Raw genomic sequence first — 18,371 nt, forward strand, 5'->3', positions numbered from 1 at the left:
ATAACACATGGATTCTAAGGTCCAGCAAATGACCCACTATTTCAACCGATATTGGTTTTAACAATGTCCCAGTAGAATAGAAGACTCGGACAGCCTCTGAGTGGCCATTCTATGTACAGTTTATACTTCTGTCTAAGTCCCAACAGAATTGTGGGGTGTATTTGCCCAGTATCTACCCACAATAGAGAGCAAGTATATATTTTTGGTTATCCTCCTATATAAGTGAATTCAAATAAGACATTTACAAGAAAGAAAATATTAAAACTACTTCTGCTTCACTTTACATATCCAGCAAGACCAATGACAAGTGATTTTCTAATAAGAGATGTGCCTTCCCATCAATCCAGCTCTTGGGAAATCCTGACTCTTCAGGTTAAGAACAAACACAAGTTGAGATAAAGTATAACCATTAGTGTGAATGACTTCTCTCTCTCATGCCCTCTCAGATAAATCCATTTTTCTCTCCTTTAATTTTTGACCAGGAGAAGAAATACCGCTTTCAAAACCAGGTAGACAAGATGAAAGAAAAGGTTAAGAACGTGGAGGAAAGATCGAAGGAATTTGTTAACAGAGTGGAAGAAAAGAGTCATGATCTAATTCAAAAGTGGGAAGAGAAATCAAGGGAATTCATTGGCAACTTCTTAGAACTGTTTGGCCCTGATGGAGCATGGGTATGTAATTATTTCACTTGGCCTGCAGTGACGGGTGTTTCAGTGTGTCCTCTTCATGTCACCACTCAAGGGTGTCTCTTATCTCGGTCCAATATGTGGCCTCCATTTTGGGCATCAATCGGCCTGAATGACTTCAAGTTCACATCATTTCCTTATTTAGTTCCTGCTTTACCCAATAGTACCTAAAGGCAGCTCTGGCCTCTGTTTTGATTTCTTATCCAGAGCTTGAAGCCATTTAGTAATCGTTGAATGTTATTACTGCAGAGGTTGTTTCTGTAGCTCATCCCAGGCTCCCAGTTCGAGATGATGCAAAGCTCGGAGGTTAAGGGTGAACTGAGTCAGACGCATCATGGAACTTGTGTTGTAAGACAAGGCTAACCGGCTCTTGGATCGACCAGGGGAGGGGGATACAAAAGAGCTTTTGTTGCCAGGAGCTCTCCTCTTTCACTGGTTGGGAGAGAGAGGAGGTAGAATTTGGCCCTGCGTCTGTGCCCATCACGCCCTGATTTCTCCGTTTTTCCATGGCATGTATACGTTGGACAAAAGTCTTTGGGAACTGAGGCCACAATCTGAATCTTAAAACTGAGAAAATGTCAAGGGTCTCTTACCTAAATTCTATAGAAAATTCTAAATGAAAACTATGAGATGGGAAAAGAAAATTCTGGAAACCACCTTGTACACCCTTGGTATTTTCTGTTATATGCACTTCCAGAGTAAATAACCAGTATTGTCAGCAGAGTTCATGAGGGTTCTATGAAAGACATACTTTTACAGCTAACTTTCCTCTTAAAACAAAAAGGAGTGATTCTATTTAATTTCCCTGATTTTAAATAGCCTAGATTTCTTATTATGACATGAGAAGTCTCTAACAAAATCTACTTCGGCTTAATTATTTTATTGATGGGTTGTCACTCCTGCCTCTCTGCTCATTTGAGTTGGTTCATTATAGGATTATCTAAAAGTAAAACACTCAATTAGTAATAGAAAAAGAACAATGCTTGAGAAGTTGGAGGAGATGCTTTGCTGAAAGCCTAGTGGCCTCCAACTGATTATAGGGAGGATATTGTAGGCCAACCATGTCCTGTTGGCTGAGTCCACAAGAGGCTGCTTGAACCCCTGCTGACTTCTAGAAAGAGATGGCATGAGTGGAGGAGCCAAGGGTTGGATTCCTTTTTTTTTTTTTTAGTGTATGTTTTTATTGATTTCAGAGAGAGGAAAGGAGAGAGAGATAGAAACATCAGTGATGAGAGATCGGCTGCCTCCTGCACGCCCTCAGCTAGAGATTGAGCCCGCAACCTGGGCATGTGCCATGACCAGGAATCGAACCGTGATCTCCTGGTTCATAGGTCGATGCTCAACTGCTGAGCCACACCAGGCCAGGCTCCTTTTCATTTCCCCTGGGCATGTTAAAATTTTCGCTCACGTCAGTTTAATTCATGTTCTCTGGTGTTCCATGGTCTCTATAACAGAAAATCTGAAGTTTCCTATTAACCTAGTGTGTAATTTAATAGTTCACATTTGCACAGCTAATTTTCAGGCTCTGAAGAAACAGCTAGTGGCTTTTTAATGAAACCATGTAGGTATTCATTTGCTTATAGGGATTCAGAAATGTGTCTCTGCTGAGCAGCTCTGGTATTGTAACTCAAGGGGGTGGGTGTTTTCTCCATCTGGAGTGAGCAAATGCAGGGAAGGAATATAATTTCATAGAAACTTCGTAGACCCTAGTCATTCCAGGCTCCAATGAAGGTGAAATAGTAGCTGGAATTGTTCGGGGGGGGGGGGGGTCTGGTGACAGCGAGCTGAGGGGATTTTTAAGAAATGAAACCCAGCGTAGAGACTGGAGGTTTTTCTCTTTAAAACTTGCTATTAGTGTCAAAACTGTTATTAACATTAATTTACCGTATCAGCCAGACTTAGACATTACTTTTTTTCTGTTGACATTAAAAGTACAGGAATAGTTACAAGGATGTTAAACGCCAAGATAAGTAATTTGCTTTTCATGAATATGCTATTATTATAATAATTCTTTATTTGTGCATTTGGGACTGGAACTCGTTTCTTAAAATAGAGGATCTGCATTATGTGAAAATACAGTACTGATACAAATAACCCAAACTTGAAAAGGCAGAAAATAGGATTTAAGGCACAAAATTCGGTATAACAGGAGTGGTAGGAGGCGTAGTATTTAGCTGATAGTGGGTACACCATAAATGTTTCTGGATCGAATGAATAGATGGGTGGATGTGTAATGAAGACCTAGTCATAGAACCTTCCAGCATTTGCAAAGGATATGCTGAGGCTTGAAACTTCCGTATCTGTATCGATCTACATTGATCTGATACAAAGCTTGGTTCCAACTTGATGTTTGGTGGATGACATTTAGCAGGCAGACTTGGTTTGGTTGGCCCTCAACAATGTTTTAAAATTTCTTTTAGGGAGAGCACGAACTCTCTGGTTGCGGTGTTCATGCCATTCCCCATTGTTCCTCCCTGATACCTCCTCTAACCTGACTCACACATTTATGCTGCCCACCTGTCTTCAGGGAATAGTTGTGTTTGTTCCTCACGGTGTAGAGTCTTTAGGTCTCCCCAAGTAACCTCATGATTGATATCAAAACCACAATACAAAATATAAACCCTTGCATTCCATCTGAGTGGTGGTAGTGATCATGGTGATGATGTTGTTACGTCTAGAAGCTGTATAGTAGGTTAAACTCTTTTTCCAAAGTCCTTTAGAGGATTCTATAGCCATTTTAGCCACATAAGAAGGTACTTATTATAGCTGTGTTATAAAGAAACAAAGGCCTGGGAAAATTGTGAAACTTTCCTGTGGTCTCACAGGACTTTGGAGCTACTGGGACAGAGCCTGGGGCCAAGCCTCTTTCTCCCAGCCAGCACTGTGTCCTTTGTGATAGGAATGTCTACAGGATGCAGTCACTTTGCTTCACTTCAGGGTGTGGCATTGTGGAGAAACTGAAGCCTACTAAAACCTCTCAAGGCTTTGTGGCAAAGCCAGTTGCCAAAATGGTACTTTAGGCCAGGTCATAAAATTCAGGAAAGGTACTGGCAGCCTTCTTCATAAGCAAAGATCACAGTGTCCATGGCTGTATGCGTTATCTATTGGCGTGTAACGAATTACCCCAAAATTCAGTGACTTAAAAACAACAAACATTCCTTATCTCACACATTTTGTGAAGGTCAGGAACCAGGAAGCAGCTTAGCTAGATGGTTGTGACTCAGGGTCTCATGAAGTTGCGGTCAAGACATCAGCTGGAGCTGCAGCCATCTAGGTAGGGCTAGAAGGTTCTCTTTCACACTCACTCATGTGACTTAGCTGGCCTCAGTCCCACACCACATGGGCCATTCCACAAGACTGCCCAAGTGTCCTCATGACACAACAGCTTCCTTCTCCCAGAGTGAGTGACAAAGAGTGACTAAGACAAAAGCTATAGTCTTTAAAATTTTGTTTTAGAAAATTTTCAATAACAGTTGACATACGATATTAGTTTCAGGTGTATGACAGTGATTAGATATTTCTATGCCCTACAAAGTGATCGCCACAATAAGTCTCGTGCCCATTCAACACCAGTTTTTGCAGTATTCCTAACTATTCCGTGTGCTGTACCCTTCATCCTCGCGACTACTTTTATAATTGGCGATTTACACTTACTAATCCCTTCCACCTTTTTTCTCCTATCCTCCATCTGGCAGCCATCAATTTGTTCTCTGAATCTATGAGTTTGTTTCTGTTCTCTTTGCTAGCTGGGTTGGGGGAGGGCTCAACAAAGGAGAGAGCTGTCCTGCCCCCTGCCCCTCCAGCCCCCGTCCTGAAGCTAGTCAATTCGGTTCCTCCCATATGGCCCTGTCACCTGGTGAGCTGCTGCCCCTGCACTGGAGCCCAGAGCAGGTGAGTTTGTGAGGGAGTGAGTCCATGCACAGGCCCCTCAGAGGATGCCTCCGTCTCCAGTAGCCCTCTGCCCCACTCGGACACAACCTCCTCTGGCTTTCGCAGCCAGATGTTATGGGGACTCCTCTGGCCAGCACTGGAACCCTGGGCTGGGGAGCCCTTGCTCCTCAGGGGGTACCTCTGCAGCTAAGGTATCCCTCCTCCTTCCCAATTTTTTTATTGAATGTATTGGGGTTACATTGGTTAATAAAATTATATAGGTTTAAGGTATACAATTCTGTAACACATCATCTTTATACTGTATTGTGTGCTCACCATGCCAAGTCACACCATGGGTGTGGGACCTGCCAATTCCACATCTCCACCCTCTTGATTACATTATTTTCTCTTGTACTTGATTAATCTGGTGTTTTGCTGTGACATGCTGTGCACAGGCCCGAAGCCTAGGAGCAATAGGCTATACCATAGCACCTACGTGTAGTAGGCTAGACCATCTAGGTTTGGATAACTGCACTCAGTGATACATGACTGTATGTGCTTAATTCTTGCAACCAGTCTTGACTCATGCTTGAAAGATAGCTTGTAACCCAAGCAGAGCTACAAAGGGAAGCCTTCCCAACAGAGATTTGGTATTGCCTCTCTTTGAATGGGGTGTTCTCTTTGAAAGACACTCTATATCAAAGGAGGGGCTTTAAAGAAGCTAAATTTTGAAGCTTTGCTGCCATGTTGGAGGACACACAGTTTACTTCCAAGGCATTAAGGGGAAGGAGCCAGGGCTGAGGGAGGCTGACTCAGCTTCCAGGGTTAAGGTTTTGGGGTAGAGCCTTCCTAGCGAGAGTTTGTTGTTTTTGTTTGAAGTATCTGAATTCCCAGAGCAGACACATTCTATTTAAACATTAGTACCTGAACCACATATGCTGCTTTTAAAAAACATCATGTATCATTTTGAATGATCTGCCACATGTACCTTCATTAACTGAACACAGAGAATCATTTCCTGTTTGAAGTGAAAGTAGATCTATTCTATTTTACCACATGAACATAGACTTTCCTTGGAGCACCAGGAGAGAATGACCTTAAATCAGGTGCAAGTTTCTAGTTCATCCTGGACCACAAATTCCCTCTGCCCCAATCCAAGCAGTCTGCCAACCAAACAGGCCTTTGCCATCTGATATATGAGATTACCTATAACAAAAAGACTTTGATGGTGTGTTTGCTTTTTGGAAAGGACCGATTTATATGATGTGAGGTCCCCTGGTGGTTGCCAGATGCAGGGGGTAGAGGTGTGGGTAAAATGAGTGAAGGGAATCCAAAAGGTAGAAACTTCCAGTTATAAAATAAATAAGCCTTGGGGATGTAATGTACAGCATGGTGACTGTATTTAACACTGTGTTACATATTTAAAAATTGCTAAGAGAGTAGATCTTAAAAGTTCTCATCACAAAATTGTGTAACTTTGTGTGGTGATGGATGTTAACTAGTCTTATTGTGGTGATCATTTCATAATATATACAAATACTGAATCATGTTATACACCTGAAACTAAAATGTCAATTATACTTCAATTAAAAAAATAAATGTGGGCGTAGACTTTTTCTCTATTGTTTACTCCTGTATCCTTAAGGCTTAGATTAATGCCTGAACCATACAGAGTGTGCTATCAGTAAATATTTGTTGAAAGGAGGAATCTTTGATCAATTTGCAGACTTTTCATGCCAGGAAAACCCTCCATAATACTTTGTAATAAACAAAATGTTTCTTTTCAACTTCTATCATGGAAATACTCTAACCATGCTAGCAGAAAAAAAAAATATCCCATTGCTTGTGTGTGTGTACATATATAATGGGATATTGTTTATATCTACTACATTTTATCTCTTCACCCATTTGTAGACATTTGGATTGTTTCCACCTTTTGGCTATTGTGAATGGTGCTGATATACGCATGGATGTACAAATATCTGTTTAAGTTCCTGCTTTCAATGCTTTTGGGTATATACCCCAAAGTGGAATTGCTATGTCATATGGTAATTCTAATTTTTTTTTGTTTTCCTCAGTGGCTGCACCATTTTACATTCTCACTGTAACGCACAAGGGTTGTTTTTTTCTCTAGTATCCTAATACTTGTTTTTTAATATTTTTACAATAGCCATCCTAATGGCATGGCTCATTTTTAAGACCATTTTCATTTTGTGAAAAGAAATCTAAAATTCAGCTTGTGGATTTGAATTAGATTTCCCACTTGAGTCTTTTTGACAGTAGTTTCAAAAATGTGTCTTCCAACAAATGCACAAGTAAAACATGAATAAACATGGAAAGCTTCTTGCTATGAAAGTGGCTAATTACACAGAGTTGGTAATGAGAAGAGGCTCGCTTCCTGGCTGGGTAGCCTTAGGTAAGTGCCTTTGCCTCTCAGCCACCTACTAGGGTTGTTGGGAGGGTTAAATTGTTTTATACTTACAGCCCTTTAACAGTGCCTGGCAGGCACATGCCAGGCACTGTGGGCGTTAGTTGTTTACTGATTTGGACACAACTGAAACCCTCTCCTTAAGTTCCATTGTTTCCCAGATGTCCAACTAGATGTAACCAGGATATTTTTCATTTCTTTTTGGGCAGATACTCCGGAATATATCTGAAATCCTGAAACCTTTAAAGACATTTGTCATGACATTTACTGCCTCAGTAGATGTTAAGAACTTCTCAAAAGGGAAAACTTTGTAGGAGGGGAAAATACTTTCATATGGACAGGACTATAAATGGAATCATTTTCTTGGGAGAAAACTTTATAAATGGAAACCTCTTGATACAGTAAAAGACTGAATTTAAATACCTTTTCTCTTTGGAAATGCCATGCCAGGGTCTTCATTATTAGTTATATTTCTAAAGTGCTTTTCTTCCCAGGAAGCTCATTACAAACTGTCTCCTGACCTGGTTTAATTCAGCTTCTTTGTAGGGGAACCGTCCTTCAAAATGCACCAGTCACAGAGAGCTTGCAATCGAGACCCAGAGTTATTCTGCATGGATATGGCATTTTATGAAGTGCGACACCATTGTTTATCATTAAGGATTCAAATGATTCCTTCCCCTTGGGCAAAATATTCTCAGTTACGAGCTTGAGTCAAACTACAGTAGACAAGTTGTAGATTCTGTAGAAAGTGGGCTTCTAATGGAAATGCTGACAATCCATTAACAGCAGGAGGGCTAATGGCTGCCACAAAAAATACACTTAAAGATTACAGTAATAAAAATACATATTTTAAAGTACATGCTAGAAGTTCAAGGAATTTTTAAAAATATATATCTTTATTGATTTCAGAGAGAGGAAGGGAGAGGGAGAGAGAGAGAAACATCAGTGATGAGAGAATCATTGATTGGCTGCCTCCTGCACGCCCCCTGCTGGGGATCGAGCCCGCAACCCGGGCCTGTGCCCTGACCGGGAATCGAACCCCGATCGCCTGGATCCTAGGTTGATGCTCAAACACTGAGCCATGCCAGCTGAGCCAAGGAATTTTTTTTTAATGTTACTGTTAATAATAGGCCATCCTATCCTTTTGGCATTTGATTTTGTCTCATAAATAGGCTTCATCTATAGCATGTTTTTTGGTTTGACTTTGAGAGGAGTTGGGTCTTTTGGCAGAGTTATCAATACCTTTAATGGAAGGTGAATAACTGGTGTATTTGTAGAATTGTGGAATTTTAAATCTGGAAAGGATCTTAGCAATCAGCATCTCTATTCTATCTGCTAGAGGAGACTTGAGATTCTAAAAAGTAATAGGCTAGAGCTTGTAAGGGGAAAATTAGCCCTGGGGGGAATTGATGACATACCTGAGGCCTTATTATTTTCTCACTTACGTCATTATAGCAATGCCCTTCAGCCTAATCTCGCCTCGGTCTTCTTTCTCCCTACAATTATTGCTTTTTTATGATGATAAAAGTAATATATGTTCATTATAGAACTATTAGAAAATAAAAAATAAAAGGAGACTAAAATGCTTGTGACATTCAGCCTCCACAAATGCTGGTGTATTGTAAATACTGTCAAAGTCCATTTTCTAGCAAGTTTTAATTATATAAGGAATTCTGTCTGCAGTGGCCCTTGTCAGTCATTTCTGTTGATCTTTTTGCTTCTATCTGGAGTATATTTGTTGAGGAACTCCTTATGATTACTTATGTTTTATGGAAGCTGGCACACAACCACAAGAACATTTAAGCACAGGACCATTAATCTATATTTTTATAAATGTACCAATTAAGGATAATAAAATAAAGAGACTAAAAGTTGCCTGCAATCTCATCACCCAGAGTTGTCACCATTAATATTCTGGGGCTATTACCCCAATCTTTTTCTCATGTACATATATAGGGTGGGGCAAAAGTAGGTTTACAGTTGTGAGTATGCAAAACACAGGGTTTATTCTTGTATTATTATTTATTAATTATTGTATTATTTTCTATACGAACAACTGTAAAGTTCCTTTTGCCCCACCCCTGTATACGTTACCTCTTACAAAATTGGGATCATGCAGAACATAGTGTTCTTGAGTCATTTTTACTTTGTAATAGCTCATGAACATTTTCTCACATTATTAAATACTCTTTAAGGACGGGCAAGACTTCTCTCACCTCTTTAGGGAGTTTTCACTTTTGTCTGTTATGACGCCGCACTGAATATCTATGTACACAATAAATATTTACTTACATCTCCGATTATCTCCTCAGGAAAAAAGTTTTGGCACCTATTTCCAAATTACCCCTTACGAGGGCAGTTTTACCCTTCCACTAGCAGTAGCGGGAGTGTGGTCTTTCTACTGAACTCTCACCAACACTGGCTACTACAAACTTTAAAAAATCTTAGGAGGGACGTCGCCAGGATGGCAACATAGGTCGTTGTTGATTTTGCTCCCCCTTACAAGAATTAACAACTCTCCATGGACAAGACACCCCTGGGAGGATCCCAGACATGTGGGTGAGGCTCAAGCACTCCCTGCACCACAGAAACCCTGACACACCACATTAGAGGGGTACAGGAGAGGCTACATGCTAACCAACCGCCTGCCCCCCAGGCAGGCGCAGCCCCGCGCCCAGGGGTCCCCTGAGTCTGATTCCTTCAGCAGGGAAAGAGCCCAGGGTGGGCTGAGCTGCCCCTTCATTGCAGGTCACTTCTTGGGAGCCACCACGGCAGCCTTGCCCCTCAGGGGAATCTGCAGCACTTGACCACTGGGAATCTCACTGTGACAGAGAAGTGGGGGGGCGTGAAGCCATCAGCACCTCGACCTTGGCAGACCAGGTTCCTGCCTGCAGCTCGCAAGTGGCGGCCCCAACCAGCAGATTTGCTCCCTGCGGGGCCAAGGCCGGTGCAGTCTGAGCAGGCACCTCAGCGGGGTGCAGGCTGGCCCCACTCAGATACACAAAGATTTTTATGAGCCTAGAGCCTGGTTTGCCTCTGCCAGGCAAGGGAGCTGAGTCATCCCCGGGCCCAGTCAGAAAGCCCGGCCATAGGCCCTGGAAATCTGGGTAGCGCAGCAGCACTCGGAGTGGACCGATTCTGGCTTCAGAGCTAGATGTCCCCCTGTGCCCAGGCAGGGACACCGCTTGATAGCTCTGCCCGCTGCCGAATGCGGCTTTCAGCCTGTCCCGCCAGGGAGCCTCAGCAGAGCACACGGGACGCGGCACAGCCCATCCAACAGCCCTGCTACAGCGGCCCTTGTCTCCCCCTATCTGCAGAACAAAACCGAGGGCCCCGTCTAGTCACGGAATTCAGTGCACAGTCTTGCCTGGTTCGGGTCCCCAAACACAAACCATGCAGGCCCTAGGCCTGTCCTGCTGCCATATTTGTGACCACATGGATGGATCTAGAGGTTTTTATACTCTCTAGTGAAATAAGCTAGAGAAATGGAACAAAATTTAAATTACAACCCTGCATCCTCCCCTCCATCTCCTGTTGAACGCCCCCTCCAAAAAAAACACCAAGAGAAGGTAGCATAAAATTCACTGGTAATAGTAAATATATAGTCAAATTGAGATTCTGTAATGTGCTAATGATGCATCATTCACTTACAACTCTAATTTCAAAGTTAGAAAACAAATGTAGTAAAAATAACCAGAATTGCAATAATCTGTTATTGTTTACACAATTAAAAAACGCTAACTGTAACACCAATAACTTAAAATGTCAGGGTGAGGAAAAGTGAGAGCATAAAGATTAGGGATTTCATTGAAGTTATCAGTTCAAAATAGGGTGTTATAATGTTAACATATTCTACGTAAGCCTCATGGTAGCCACAGGGGAAAACCTGCAGTAATCGCACAAAAGAACATGATAAAGAAATCTAAGCATGCTAACACCAAAGACATCACAACACAGAACTGTGCACTTTAACCTTCTGGAGCGCCGTATGTCAACTGTAGCCGGAAGATTAAAACATCTTTAATAGTCTGATCTATTAAAAATTCTTACTTCAATCATTTTGCATTTGTTTGTTTACTAGTGATGCTGAACATTTTTATGGTTCATTTTTAGTCTTCTGTGAATTGCGTGTATATGCCATATGCTCATTTTTCTGTGAAGTTTTTTACCTTCTTTTTCGTGATTTTTAAGCTTTGTTTATGTACCAAGATCTATCATTTGTAGTTAAATGTTGCAAAATTTTTCCATTTTTTTTTCTTTTGCTTTTTACCCATTTCATGGTGGCTTCTTTGAGGTTCAGAAATTTTTATATAGCCAAACACTAATTTTTTTCCCCGGTATGGCTTCTTTCCTTGCTTTTATGCTCACACCCAAAGATATTTCTAAAACACCAATCTGATCATACCCCTCCCTTGACTAAACTCTTCCAGGGGCTACTGGGAATAAAAAAATCTAATCTCCTCCTGGTGCTCCAGTCCCAGGCTACCGCCACTCGACATGCACTCGGGCTTCTGGTCATGCCAGGCAAGCAGTGGTCCTGAGTACCCCCACGTGTCCCTCGGCTTGGACGGCGAGCCCTGCACCCCACGGGCTCCCTCCCCGCCTGACCCCTCTTCCCGGGTAGCACTGAAGCCCCAGCTCAGACGTGACCACCTCCTGCACGGCACCTGGTCCCCAAGGGCTCAGCAGTGGTTTGTAAAATGAAGAACTCAAACAAGCAGAGTCTAAAACAGCTCAAGGAGGACTGGTTCTCAGGGCCGGCTGAGGCTAGAAGACGGGGCAGAGCTGCTGGGGGCTGTCTGGGGGGGAACAAAGGCGAGAAATGAGGGCAGAGAGCAGGGGGAGGGGCAGGAGGGTAGGTGCACTGGCAGCTCTGGGAGGCCTGGCACGCAGGGCTCGGGGCCAGGCCCGGGCTCCCCAGAAGGGCAGTGTGAGGGAAGGGCCCGGTTCCCAAAGCACCAGGCAACAATCGCCTGAGGTCCCAGACGGGAAAATCCGTCTCAGCACCCAAACCTCCCGCACCTCCCAGTCCCCTGCGCCAACAAATGGCATCGCCAGCTTCTGTTTCACGGGCTAGAAACGAGTCACTCGCTCCCTCTTCCCCCACAGCCCACTTCCCACTGTCAGCGGGTCCTGTGGGCCCTGCCCTCAGCAAGCAGCCAGGCCACATACTGCGCGATTCCACAGAGATGACATTTCCAAGCCGCACGACAGAAACCAGACCTGTCACCAGCGGCGAGGGAGGGGTGACTAGAAAGGGTCCCCAGGCGCTGATGAAACATTCCTATCATTTGTTTGTGGTGTAATCACACAACCGTAGGCATTTATCAAAACTCACAGAGTAGAAAGTTTTACTTTAAGTAAATGATACCTTAATAAAACGATGGCAAAAGAACATAATGGGACCCCGACCATCCTCATGGCCATCTCCCTGGCCCAGCACAGCCTTGGATTCTCGTTGCAGACGGCTCCAGATCGTCTCCCTGCCCCTCCCCTGCCCTGCTGAAGCCCACTCCCAGCACCACAGAGTGGTCCTTTTAAACCCAAAGCCAGTTTGTTCCTCTTTTGCTCAGAACTCCAGAGGCAAAGGATCTCTCCAGAGGTTTCTCTCCTCCTCAGAGTCAAGGCTGAAATTCTCGCATGGCCCTACATGATACAGTTCACTGTGACTTTTCTGGTGACCTTCCCTCACCTCCCCCGTCCATGCCCCTCAGCCACCAGACTCCACTCCAGCCACCATGGCCTCTTTGCTCCTCCTTGGACGTGAACTACATGAGCCCTCCTTTGTGTTCTCTGCCTGGAATGTGCCTCCTCCCTCATCTCTTTCAGGGCTTTGCTCAAATAGCACCTTGTCAGGGAGCCTCCCAAGAGCATCCTATTTGCAATTGCTGCCCACGTGTCCGCAGGCTCACATCCCTCTCTCATCTTTTATTTATTTTTTAATATATCTTTATTGATTTCAGAGAGAGGAAAGGAGAGGGAAAGAAACATCAATGATCAGAGTCATTGATCAGCTGCCTCCTGCATGCCCCCGACTGGGGATCGAGCCCCAAACCTGGGCCTGTGCCCTGAAGGGGAATTAACTGGTGATGTCTTGGTTCATGGGTTGATGCTCAACCGCTGAGCCACACCGGCCGGGCCCTCTCTCATCAGTATTATTTGCTTTTTCTCACAGACTCTGGTTCCGCTCCCATAGTACATCTTTTGTTGGTCTTCCCGATAGCCATGTTTGTGCCATTCCTCCAGTAGCCACGAGGACAGGGACTTTTGTTTTCTTTCCTTCTACCCTTCCGGTACCTGTGACATTGCTCTTTGCCTGGTAAATAGAGGCATTTGCTTAGATTTCGTAGACGGAGGGAGAGGGCCCGCAGGAGCTGCCAGGAGCCAGCAGTGCTGGTGCTCGGGTGTGTTGCAGGTCGCTGCGCCCCAATCGCACGCAGCTCCCCCCGAGTGCTGGCCGTCCTGGGGGCGCACGCGCTGGGGGCCCCCCTTCCTGCCTTTCCTTTGTCCCGCTGCCATCGCAGACGGCCGACTGACACACGCTTTCTCTCCGATTTCTCTCCAGAAGCAGATGTTCCAGGAGAGGAGCAGCCGGATGCTGCAGGCCTTGTCCCCGAAGCAGAGCCCCGTGAGCAGCCCCACCAGGAGCCGGTCCCCTTCGCGCTCCCCGTCGCCCACCTTCTCGTGGCTCCCCATCAAAACCTCCCCGCCCTCCTCACCCAAAGCCGCCTCCGCCTCCATCAGCAGCCTGAGTGAGGGGGATGAAGACGAGAAGTAAAGGCCGGGAGGAGGGCGGGGACCCCGGGAAGCCTGGGTGGCGCCTGCAGGGTGACAGCGCGGGAGCTGCGGCCCGCTAAGGGGAGGCCCTGGGACCAGCTGTCCCTCAGCCTCCGCTCAGCCCCGCGCCCGGACTCTGCATGGAGGTCTCCAGCCGGACAACCTGTACAAACCTTCGTAGCGTCACTTAGGGCCGCTCACCTTTGACCTTGCCAAGGAGAGGTGCAGAGCTCCCCGGAGGCCTGCCCCCGTGGGGTGCCTTCTGCTTTGGTCCTCACACCTCCCCAAGTACACACCCGTGGAAGCGGCTGTTCCCTCAACCCGCTACTGCCGGCTCCCAGGGGCCCTGCACGTTGCCCCCTGCCACCCAAGCTCTGCCACGATTAACCTGTCCCCAAGAGAAACAGCTGAGTCAAAGGCAAGCGCCAACCTTCGCAGTTCAGCCGCCGAGGCCCAGCACCGCGACGCATCCGTTCTTCCCAGTTCCAGAAATGTGGCGCCTACACAAAGCCTCGCTTTAGGCCAGATATAGGAAAGGTCATCTACTGTGACCCTTAACTTCTTATTCAAGGGACAGTTTTGTCAAGGACAGCGCCACGTAAGGCCTAACGGGCCCGTGGTGGTACTTTTTCATCATGGGTTTTTCATTGTCTTCCCCAAATTACCTTAATTTGTGGGAAACGCAATAAAGAAAAACATCCTATAGCAAAGGCAAGTGCAGCTGCTCTGCTCTGGCTCCAGGCTTAGCAGGTGGTAAATTGTCCTGAAGCTTCTCCTTAAAGGACCAGTGAACAGTTTCATAGACCTCAAGTAACAGTCTGATGTACCAACCGCATAGTATACCAACAGGGGGTGCTACCTGCAACATGCCATCCACGGTACAGACCATATACAACCCCAAAAACATAGTGGTGGCATTTTACAATATACTCCTCTCCTGCTGTCACTCCAATAACCCTGCTGAAATCCTCGGTCTCAAGGGCTCTCTGGTTTCCTTGTGACCTGGGCACTTTGTCAAAAGCTCACCCTGGATTCCTGTAGAAATGTCTTGGGCCAACCAGGAAATTAGCATGTTGTTCTCATGGCCTCCCACCAGAGTTTTGAGTGAAGGGAGGCTGTTTGAAGTCAGTGCCCTCATCAAAGGAAGGAAGTGAGCAGGTAGTCAAGATGTAGAACCACACTGTTGGGTAGGAGCAGCATCGCCTGGCTGTCCCAGTAAAGCCAGAGACAGAGCCCAGCATCTCTTGTGAAAGAAACAGACCTTCTAGGTGACAAGTGGGACAACCAGTGAAGGAGGCGGCATGCCTTTCCCCCTTGTGTTGGGGTTGAACTACCTCCCTGCCCACCTGGAGATGAGTGGTGTTTACTGGGAAGTGAAAGCGTGAGGCTGAGCCGGCTTGTTCCTGGCACTTCCTCCAGAACTCTGCCGAACACTCATGTGGGACAGGGAGCTGTCAGGAACATGGCATGTGAGAAGAAATGTTCTTTTTGCAGTCCAGGCCTAGAGCATTGCTCTGCAGAGAAAGCAAGGCCCATCTGGTCTCTCTTCAGTCATGCACTCAGGGCAAACTGTATGCCTGCTGCTGCAGCTGGGTGACATGGCAGTGAAAAGATGAGGAGACCAGCTGGGCGAGGCAAGGTGAGAAACAGGGAAGAGAGGTGCCTGGAGAGACGCCCAGGGCAGACAGATCCACTGTTTCCTGAACCCTGCTCTGGAGCAAATAGTGTGCGGTTGTTGATGTATCAGGCTGACTGCAAGTTTGGAGGCCTTATAGCCCCTACTGACAGGTGCCATTTATGTGACTCAGACTCAGTGCCATCATAGCTGCCAATTATGGGAAATGCCCAATGCCTGGGATATTCCAGAGATGGGCCCAAAAGACCCACAGGTGGGTTCTAAATCTCACCTATTGTCCCCTCCTGACCTCTAAGAACACCTCCTAAGGCTACAAGACTGAGGAGGGGGGGGATTCTGCAACCCAATACTTGATGCTTTCTGGCCCTCAGTTTCTCTTGGCCACCCCCTTCCCAGGAGGAGATGGGGTTGCTCTGGACCGGCCAGTCAACAGTAATGGCCAACTGTGGGCGGAGGCTGCAGTGAGAGATGTACAAAGTATGATGCAAGCGGGAGGAGGTCAGCAGAAAGGACAAAAAGCAAGGGAGGATTCTTTTGCTCCAGAAAGGGAAGGAAGCTTCGGACTGACCATGAGAACACAGCCCTTAGGGTTGTGGAACGGGGCAGGTTAAATGAAGGAGGGCGGGTGGGAAAGTAGTTCCTCTCCGCTTTCAAGTGTTACACAGTCCCCCCAACAGCTGAAGGAGGCAGGCTTCCTTTCACGGACCCCCAAAGTCCATGGGTACCCATACGGGATGTGGATCCCCTGCCCCCCGGCTTCCCCATTTCAGCACTTCTGCAGTAGCTGCCACACCCTCCTCCTGGGGACCCTGAACGCAGATGTTCACCCTTCCACCTGCTAAACCCACGGGGGACTTGTAATGTCATGGTCACATCGAAGGGCCCGTTTGTGGGAAGCCAGCTCCCGTGTGCCAGGACCTTCCGAAGGAAAAGGGGATCAACCTCAAGAAGAGTGACCCCAAGACCGCGGCCCACCTTCTGACCTGCTCTGTGGGGAAGAGACTTAGCTGCGGGGCTGCAGCTACTGAGCGTCCTTGGAGGGGGGGACGGAAAGAGCGCGGATCTGTTTTCTCTCCGTCAGGCCCCACTTGCGCACCCAGCTGTACCCCAGGGCAGGACGCAAGCCGGGGGCGCAGACCCAGCTGAGTTAGACGAGCCCGAGCGGGGCAGAGGCATTGCTGTGCCTCACGCACCCGTTCCGCACCAGTCTTGGCCATGAGCTCATGAGGCACTTATAGCTTCTCCCCTCTAGACTTGAGATTTCTGTTGTGTCACTGTAACGTGTTCCAGGACAAAGCCATAAGAAAAGCATACCACTTGAGACTGCGCTGTACATATAACACAAGATGACGATGACGTACCTGGGTTCAAGTTCGACCTCCTGCCCAAGCATTTGCTCTGGTGCTGAATCACGCAAACTACTGGAATCGGCCCTTACCCCTACCCCGCCCCTCCCGCTCCCAACACACTCCTGCTCCCACCTGTTTATACATAAAGGGATACAGAAATACACTTTTGCCTGTTGTGTTTCTCAAAAGTGTGCAAAAATACAGGGATAGCAGCTGTCCCGGCTCTGCCCGGCTGTGTCCCCAGCACTTAAGGACCAGGCTGCGCTGTGCAGCACGGGGCACAGTCGTGGAGCTGCCAAAGGGCCTGCACCCGACTTAAAAGCTACTTAGGAACAGACCCTCCCGCGGGGGAGGTCATGTGGGGAGCCCCGTCGGGGCTCTGCCTTCCTTGCAGGATCCCCCACCAACTTGCTCTGTGCCCTTGGCCAAACCACCTCACTTCTCTGACCTCAGCGTCTGCTTTTGTAGAATGCCGGGTTGGACGTATGGTCTCTGAGGTCTCCTTTGCCTGTAAAGTCTCTACATTTAAGAGGCAGCCTGCATTGTCCCGAAGCTTCTCCAGCTATGAGGTTGTCACCGAGTGACTGTGCTTACCTCTCACTGAGCGGGGACTGGAGAGGTCGCCTGGGGCCTTCACAACTGCCAACATCCACGGCTGCCTTCACCCGTGAGACGCTACAGAGTCTCCGGCTCCACCCAGCTTTCTCACACCTGGTGAATGCTTTCCACCTGCGTGGAAATGTGGGGCCCTGCCATTTCCATCACTTTTCCATCTTTGGAAACAAGCTCCTTGGGTCAGCTGGAAGCTGATACACGGGGGTGGAGGCATTAAATCAGGATCCCAAATGTCAACAATTAAGGCAGACCCCCCACCCCACACACACATCCTGCCCATGTTCCGAGAATTGCGCCCATGCCCTCCACTAGCCGAATCTAGGGCCTTCTATTAACTCCATCTGCTGAGGTTTAGCTCTTTGAAATGACATCAGTTCTAACATTAACCCAGACTCTAGAAGACATAACGCCAGGCCTGTAGTCAGCAAAGGAATTCCTTTAAAAACAGAACACCTGTTAGTCACAGATCATATTACTTGGCTCTGCCACACAGATCAAAAGCATTCTGACAGGCTGTATTTGGAGTTTTGTTGACTCCCGTGATACCTCAGAAATGTTTTCAGGGGCAAAACAATCAGTTGTGAGGCATAACAAACCTCATGTTTAAGAACTCTGACATTTGCCCCAAAGAGAAATAGCCTTTGTTAATAAATACACCTGAGAGAAACAGGTACACTATCAAAAATGCTCACACACACACAGTCCTCTTGTATTGGAGTTCTTATTGGCTACTGAGGTTGAATGTTTAAGCCTCTTCTCTAGGTATTCAGCAGGGGCTGTTAGGTTAAAAAAACAAAGCCCAGCCGGCGTGGCTCAGCAGTTGATCACCGACCTAGGATCCAGGTGATCGCAGGGCACGTGCCCGGGTTGCGGGCTCCATCCCCAGTCGGGCACGTGCAGGAGGCAGCCGATCAGTGACTCTCTCATCATTGATGTTTCTCTCTCTCTCCCTCTCCCTTCCTCTCTCTGAAATCAATAAAGACATATTTAAAAAATTTAAAAAGAAGGCT

At 46.6% G+C, this 18,371-nt stretch overlaps 2 protein-coding genes across 3 annotated transcripts in view; one reads left to right on the forward strand and one right to left on the reverse strand.

Moving 5' to 3' along the window:
• Positions 1-16,909, forward strand: part of PCYT1B (phosphate cytidylyltransferase 1B, choline) — a 99,427-nt gene extending 82,518 nt beyond the window's left edge. Inside the window, exons 7-8 of one of the 2 annotated variants that reach the window (XM_081124822.1) lie at positions 483-671; positions 13,550-16,909. In XM_081124822.1, coding sequence (XP_080980948.1) covers positions 483-671; positions 13,550-13,762 — 402 coding nt within the window. In that variant the 3' untranslated portion in view covers positions 13,763-16,909. The remainder of the gene's footprint in view (positions 1-482; positions 672-13,549) is intronic. The other variant, XM_081124823.1, reaches the window with a different exon arrangement.
• PDK3 (pyruvate dehydrogenase kinase 3) overlaps positions 1-18,371 on the reverse strand; it is a 155,628-nt gene that overhangs the window by 56,676 nt on the left and 80,581 nt on the right. The gene's annotated exons all lie outside the window — the stretch shown is intronic.

This window comes from Miniopterus schreibersii, assembly GCF_964146895.1.
Source record: "Miniopterus schreibersii genome assembly, chromosome: X".
NCBI classification, from domain to species: Eukaryota; Metazoa; Chordata; class Mammalia; order Chiroptera; family Miniopteridae; genus Miniopterus; species Miniopterus schreibersii.